This window comes from Nicotiana tabacum, chromosome 22 (genome assembly GCF_000715075.1).
Source record: "Nicotiana tabacum cultivar K326 chromosome 22, ASM71507v2, whole genome shotgun sequence".
Lineage (NCBI taxonomy): Eukaryota > Viridiplantae > Streptophyta > Magnoliopsida > Solanales > Solanaceae > Nicotiana > Nicotiana tabacum.
In genome coordinates, this window is record NC_134101.1 from 116,520,766 (window position 1) to 116,528,886 (window position 8,121).

An 8,121-nucleotide genomic window follows, 5' to 3' on the forward strand; every position below is an offset into this window, starting at 1 on the left:
CACTCATCCCTTACTTTCTCTCTCCTAACCCCTCAGCCTCGTACCCACGTTCTTTTTACCCATACCCACGTTCTTTTTACCATTTTCCATCTTCTGAAACCACCCAATCTCCCTCTAAAATCACAGAAAATTGAAGAAACCCTTCAAACAAATCGGTTCCCCATTTTACCCCAGTTGAAGTTCATCAATGAAGTACAACAAAGCTTCGAAAAAGAGTCCTAAAAAATCAGCAGTAGCCGATATACCCTCCTTTGATTTGGGTGTTTTATCCCCAAAATCACCCAAAAAGCAAGGCAAATCTCCACATGCAATTGCAGAGACTACTCACAGTTCCTCTCCCCGACAAATCAGAGCCGAGATGAGAACCAAACAAAAACACGATGTAGATGATGGAGAAACTTCTACACCAGTCAAACAAGTCAAACGAAAAGGAAAAGATATTTCTGTAGACGACGACTTTGTAGAAGAGGTCCCTAATCTTCGAACAGGAAAGAAAGCAAAGGTGTCTCCTGGTTCGAAAAATCTAAAATGAAGAAACATTCAAAAAAACACCCTAAAATTGTTCGAAACCAATCATTGGCGAAGGTAAATATTTATTTTCGTTTCTAATTTTTTTGTTTGGTTTAGGATGGTTAAATCTGTGTTCTACGTGTTTTAGACAAGTGTATATTAATTGTCTTAATTTTGAAGATTATTTGTAGTTGTAATGTTCTGTTTTTATAATTTTAGATATTTTGTAGTTTTTTTGTAGTTATACTATTAGGTAACTTGTAATATTTGAAGCAGAATTGTAGTTATCTTTTGTTGCTGCCTTTTTGTAAAAAATGCTTTAAATTGTAGATATTATGTAATCATTTGTAGTTATGTTGTAGATAAAATGTAGATGAATTTATCCTTTTTATGCATTTTATTAATGTGAATTAATTTATTATTTGTGCGGAATGGACAGTTTTTTGCCCCACATAGTGTTGATTATGGGGTGCTTAGATTCCACACTTTGTTTGATCCTAGCATTCCTAGCCAGATTAAAGTTCTTCTATCCTCAAATGGTTTGAATCTTTTCAAAAAGACGTGTTTTGGATACTTACTGTCTCTTCCCACCATATGCATACAAAACCAGGTCATTCATCTTCTGATGAAGTATGAGTTGACCAAATACAATGAATCATATTTTTCTGTACAGTTAAAGGGTGAAACATTAAATTTTGGATTGCGTGAGTTTGCATTAATTACTGGTCTAAGATGTGTTACACATGTTACTGATTTTGGTTATACTCCCACTTATGTTAGCAAAATAATGAGCAGTTATTTTCCTAACAAATTAAAAGTGGAGAAGTCTTATTTGAAACAGATAGTAACCACTAGATCCTGGGTAAACGATGAGGATGCGGTGAAGTTGTGCATCATTTATCTTTTAGAATTTTTCATTTGTCCTTCGGACAAAGATCATGTTTCTTTTGTAGACACTTTAGGTTCTATTTGGTAGAATCTGGGCAGTATGAGTCATACCCATGGGGTATTAAATCTTTCACCCAGATGATGGAATCTGTTAGGCATAGACTAAATCCTTATGTACATTCTTATCTCATACGGGGATGCTCACTAGCATTGCAAGTATGGCTTTATGAGTGCTCTACTGTCAGCACTAATCTAGCTACAAGGTGTTCTAACTCAATACCTCGTATACTAAGATGGTCAACTACTAAAGAGCAGATTTGGTTAGCTGCCTTTGAAGAGAAGATGATAAAGCCTGGCTGGATAAAGGTATAGTTTCTTTTATTACGATTATACATTTACCTTCAACATATCTACAAGTATTTTACATTTTTTGCCTTGATCAAACTAATTTATTTTTCCTCATTCAGTTTATCAACATAGTTGAATCTGGAGAAGAGATTGCAGTGCTGATTTTGCCCGACAAAATTGAGTACAAAGTTCAAGAAGGTGAACAAACATCTGAGGTTCCCAATGCTGATCCTCCTACGTTGGAACCCAAACAAACAGATGGAGAAGAGGACAAGGAGTCTATTGCAGAGAAGATCAGTAAATTAGAAAAAGGAATTGAGCAGGTAATACATATAAACTACAATATATCTACATTTTATCTATAATATATCTACATTTCATAAACCGTCTACCAAATATCTATAAATTTGTAAATTCTGATATATATCTTTATATAATTGCATATGTTTTTGCATTGTATGTTAGGACATATTATGAAGTTAACAACTTACTATATTCTAACTTGTAGGTTGATAGAAAACTTGAAGATTTTAGGAAAGCTGTCTTTGTAGAACTTGATAGCCTTTGAGTGTTTATAAATGATTCTGTGCAGTCTGTTTTGCAAATGATAAACATTAGGAATGTGCAAGATGATGCAAAGGCAAGATCTGACTTTTATTTTTATAGCAAAACAATTTAGACAATGAAAAAATATATACAAACTAACATTAAACATTCAGTTTGCTGGCAGTTCAACAAAAAACAATGACCAACAAAAAGACTTGAACAATCAGCATTTTTCAGTTCAATATTGGGGAACAAGTGAGTAAAGCACCAGCAAAACATGTATCTACAAAATACCTACACAATATCTACAATTTGTATCAGTGTATAATTAACATATCTACACTTATCCACAAAATATCTACAATTTTGCTACACATATGCTACACCTTTCAAGCCACCAATATCCAGTATTATTTACCATTTTAATTATAAAACAGAACATGTTGAAGGTGCATTTGGTCAAGAAAATCTATCAGCACATGGTGATTTATATACACATTTTCAAGTTGCAGCTGATGAAGACAAAGCAGGTATCATACTGTCACTCAGAGATATTTTCTTGTTGTGTATAAATTTTAACATTCTTGTTAAAATTGATATGAATTGTGTTATAGTTACAGAAGATATCAATGCACAGCCCCCAATTCACGGAGTGACAGTAGCAGCTCAGTCAGAACAGGTCACTGAGGAACATGACAATAAAGGTGCAGATGCACGGTATGTAGATCTAGGTGATTCAGAAGGATCAGGAGTTGAGAAGAATGTGGTCACACTAGATGATTTTGAGTTGCCCAACAACTTATCCCAGTTGGTTATGTTGGCGAGCCCATACAAGATGATGCAACACCTATGCATTCGGGGAGAACAAGGCATCCGGAAAAGCATGCCTGATCACCATTTATCCCTCTATACAGTTCTGGGGGCAGAAGCTCGGTTGGACCTAAAATTTTCTACCTCAAGCACCCTTTTACTACTGTTATTGGTGAAAATGTAGATCTGGATGTTTTAGAAAACTTCAACAAGTGGTTATACCAGTCTAGCGACAAAGGTTTAAAGAGGTATGAATGCATAATTTGACACTTTCATTTCAACATTTATCTTTTACATATCTAATTCAATCTACAATTTGTATTTGTCATTTATCTGTTGTTACAAGAGGAAGGCTCCGTTTTCTATAAAGGATAACCAAATTAAGCCTTGGTTAGACCTTGGAGTGGAAAAGGTTGATAAGAAGGAATGGTTCTTTTCGCTGGCTCACTCCGGACAAGTCCTCAATGACTCGGTAAGTATCAAGGAGTCTATTCCCAAGATATGATTTGTAGATATTTTGTCTTCTGTTTTGTAGATAATATATGAAGATGACTTGTAGTATAAAGTGTAAATATGATCTAGACATGATTGTAAATATTGTCTTTCTTGTATGTAGTGTAATTAATATTTAGGTTTCATGTTATGTATCATATTTGAAGATTATTTATAGTATAAATTCTATATGTATTTTGTGGACAGAATAGTTTTATTGTTGTATTTACTGTTTGTAGTGTAATTGTAGTTATTTTGTAGTTTATGTAGAACATTACAAGATTAATTGTAGTCTACAATGTAGATATAATGTAGACATCATTGTAGATGTTGTGTTACGTGTTTGCCCAGTAACTGTAGGTAAATTGTAGTTATTTTTAGATTAGGTACTTAAACTGTAGGTAAATTGTACATTTACTGTAGGTAAACTGTAGGTAAATTTGTTTAAATTATAGAGCTGTTTTTAGACATCATTGTAGATATTTTTTGTTTATGTTTTTGTAGTTAATTTTAGTTATAATGTAGGTTTCATGTAGATTATTTGAAGTTGAGTTGTTGTTTATATGCCAACTATTTTTGGGTACAACACATTAATGTAATAATGTATTACTTGAGAAAAAGAGGCAAGTATGGCCCCAATAACAAGACCAGGTTTACCACAACGGATTGTGAGTTCAAGACCAGGATAGAACAAATTTATGAAAAGTTCATAAATTCACCTCCACAAAAGAAGTATTCGGTTGTTAAACCCCAAGATGTTGTTGCAGAATATATTTTGGGGTATAGACTACTTGCCAATGTTGCATGGGATGAAGTTGACTATGTCATCATGCCCGTCAAAATTAAAGAAATATTCTATTGGGTGTTGGTCGTTTTCGACATTGCAGATAGGCAACTTTATGCGCAGGATTCCATGGTCTTTTCACACAACCATCTTGTTGTTGAATCTTGTGTCAAATTTTTTTTTGTTATTATCCCTTTGTATTTGTCATGCACTGGTTTCTATGGGAAGCGTAAGGACATTAACTTCATGAATACAAAGGCATACATCGAGAAACCTGTTACCGACCCTCTTAACATTCAGTGGATGGTTGCAGAGATTTCACAGCAAAAAGAAGGGTCACTATAAAAAATCTATTCTCTCTTTTTATGCATTTAATTCTTTTTTTATTTCTAATTATTTGGTAAATATTTAAAAAAAAAATTGTGTTTCTGCAGCGATTGTGGTGTATTTGTTGCTGCATTTACGGAGTATGTTAGCCTTGGAGATTTGTCAATTCCAGCAGAAGACCTTTGTGATATTAACCAACATTGTAGACGCTATGGAGCGCTCTTATGGGACTATGCTACAAAGAAGCAGGAAGATGGGTCAATCAGTGAAAGTGAGGTTACAAGCAGACTAGCAAGGAGGAAGGGTGCACCTTCATTGAATGAGAAAACAAGAGTCCAGAGAAAGAAGAAGTAGTGTCATGTCTATGTAATTTAGTTGATGCTAGTTTGTAGGAGAAGTATAGTACACAACTTTCTGAACATTTCTTTTGTGTTTTTATTGTAGCAGGCCTTTTGTTTTGTTAATTTCTATCCAGTTTAGTAGTTCACTTGAAAATAACTTGATGGTTTTATCTCCAGTTGTTTAATATTTACAGCACTTGTTCTTCATTATCTTAAATGTAGTTATTATGTTGTTAGAATACAAATTATCTACAAAAAAACTTCAAATTATCCACAATCTGGAAACACTGAATGTTGAGATTGTATATAATTTTATAGTTGAATATGTATATAATTTGTAGTTATATTGTAGATAATAAATATTAGCTGCTATATACAGAATGTAAAAAATGGAGGTAGATGATTGGCACAATACATAAAAACATGTTAACAAACACAGAAACAAATTGAAGATAACTACATTATGATCTTTCAAAACTTAAACAATTACACACAAAATTCTGTTAACTTGAACACACTAACAATTATTTTGAAATATTATTCTAACTACACGATATTTATTTCTTTTTGGGAGCATTCTTGCAAGATCTTTTGTTATGCCCTTCACCTCCACAGTTGCCACATGACACCTTGTACTTCTTTGACTTTAGTTCATCATATGTTTTGTATCTTTCCTTTTGAGGTTTTCTGACTTCTTTTTCTCTTCCGTAGGTGGATTTACTACTTCATTAGATATATGTTGTGGCACATTCCATTTGCTTTCATCAGGAAGGGGATTTACTAGTATTTCATATGTACGCAGCAGACTCTCCCTTGTATAATACGGAGAGCAATAGTTTTCATAAGTTTCATTCATGTGCCTTAGAGCTGCCCAAGCATGCGGACATGGAAGTTCATCAAGTTGGAACTGGCCACAACTATATTTCTTGCTTTCAAGACATACAATGTACCGCTTCACACCATCTATCACAGTATGAATATGATCTGTTGAAGCCCTCACCTACAATTACATAACAAACAGAAAAAAAAATATTTACAATCATAAAAATAGATTATCTACAATTTATCTACAATGTATCTACAATTATATCTACAAATTATCTACAATCTACAAATTAACTACAATTTATCTACAATCTGGAAATAATGTATATTAATTAATTAATTTTTTGCACCAAATAAACAGATCTTACCCTAAGTTTCTGAGATAATGTACTGTTTTTCTCCTATTCTTTGTTGAATTTGTACCCAAGGTATGTGAAAGTACCCTTTGCCTTCAATAACTTCTCTTTCGTCCAACGTTCAAGAAGTGTCCTCATATACTCTAATAGGTCAAATATTGGCAGCTCTCTTGCCTCTTTTCTTACAGCATTCAACGACTCGGCAATGTTTGATGTCATAGTCCAAGTTCTATTCACTGTTGCATGTACTCTTGACCATCTATGATAGCCAATATCATAGATGTATGATTTAACACGCGGGTCTATCTCTTCAACCTTCAACATCCTTTCATTAAATTCATCCAGAGTGTATGACCCTGTTGTAGCAAAGTACAATTCATTTAATTGTAGATGACCCTTCTTGAACTTTGTCCTTATATTTGTCTAAATATGCCACACGCAAGAGTAGTGTGGCATGCCCGGATAGACAATTGATGTTGCCTTCAGGATACTCTCATTCCTATATGAAACAACACACATTGAAGTTTTATCACCATATGCTTGCTTGAATTGCTCAAAAAATCACTTCCACGATGCGTTGTTTTCCGAATCAACCACAACATATGCCAAAGGCAATATTGTACCTACATTATTAGTAAAAAAATAATTAACTGGCAGATTTGAAAATGCATATGAAAACACAAATACATATAAACTACAATATATATGTACAAAATATCTACAATTTATAAATTGCCTACAAAATAACTATAATTTTACCTGCTGCATCCATTGTGCTTGCTGTTAGCATAATCTCCCTGTAGGCTGTCTTTAAGAATGTCCCATCAACCACTACTACTGGTCTATAATATTCCCAACCACTTATTGATGTACAAAGAGCAACAAATGCATATAAAAAGCATTCATCTGTTGTCTTCTTCAATTTAACAACTGAACCAAGATACGTCTTCTCAAGAATATAAAAATATTTTGGTAATTTATTGTAGGAGTCAGCCGGATGACCTCTCAATAACTGTAAAGCCTTTTCCTTTGCCCTCCATGCTTGCATGTAGCTTAGGGTCACTCCGTGTTGGGACAACATGTCAGTTTGTATGTCCTTTGGTGTGTAAACTGTCTTAGGATCACAATACTTTGGCATGACCATGCTACCAACTACAACTGCAGTACGTTTGCGCTGTATGAATGTATCGTCCATTAAGGTGCATGTGTGTTGTCGGTTGAAACTCCTGATCTTGAACATGGCAGAATCATTAATTGATGTTGCCTTGAAGTGCCAATTACAGTTTTCTGCAACGCATATGAGCCAGTAGCTACAAAAAAATACATTTATAATATAGGTTATCAATGTAGATTTAACAAAATGATTGTTTTAACATAAAGTACATACTATACAATATAACTACTTTTCATATACATATCACAAGGAAAATACTGTTTATAAAGGTTTTTTTATAATTAATATCTTCATACCTTCTGTGGCTAGATTTTTTAACCCTGAATTGGAACTTGTGCGTGACAGAATAGTGCCTCATTGCAGTTGCAATTGTTTGCTTGTCTTGATACACTTGTCATTCTTCGATAACACTTTGTGTACCTTCAGTTATTATTTCTCTTTGATATTCCTCTATGACGGGAGAGACTAGCATATCAAGTAATTGTATTGTCCTAGACGAACCTGCATAAAAATAAAGATAAATAGTGTCATATACAATTTTGTAGAATCTTTGTAGATAAATTGTAGATGAATAGAAAATTTTGTAGTCAAATTTTTTTCAACATGATTTGTAGCTTAATTGTAGTAATTTTTTTGATAAGCATGAAAACAATATTGCTTTATACATCCTAAAACTGATTTGTAGTTTATTTGTAGATAAATGTAGGAATTTTGTAGATA

At 33.4% G+C, this 8,121-nt stretch overlaps 1 protein-coding gene across 1 annotated transcript; it reads right to left on the reverse strand.

Annotated features, from left to right (window-relative positions):
* Positions 1 to 5,692: 5,692 nt before the first annotated feature.
* LOC142176033 (uncharacterized) lies at positions 5,693 to 7,422 on the reverse strand. Its single transcript, XM_075243072.1, has 3 exons — positions 6,987 to 7,422; positions 6,321 to 6,583; positions 5,693 to 6,046 (listed from the first exon to the last, which is right to left on the reverse strand). The coding sequence occupies exons 1-3, from the start codon at positions 7,420 to 7,422 to the stop codon at positions 5,693 to 5,695; spliced, it is 1,053 nt and encodes a 350-aa protein (XP_075099173.1).
* Positions 7,423 to 8,121: the final 699 nt, after the last annotated feature.

Coding starts and splice junctions, on each gene's coding strand:
- LOC142176033 (XM_075243072.1), bottom strand. CDS start 7,422: ATGGACGATACATTCATACAGCGCAAACGTACTGCAGTTGTAGTTGGT. Junction 6,584..6,986: donor AAGCACAATGGATGCAGCAG/GTAAAATTATAG, acceptor TTGCTACAACAG/GGTCATACACTCTGGATGAA. Junction 6,047..6,320: donor CGAAAGAGAAGTTATTGAAG/GCAAAGGGTACT, acceptor ATGTAATTGTAG/GTGAGGGCTTCAACAGATCA.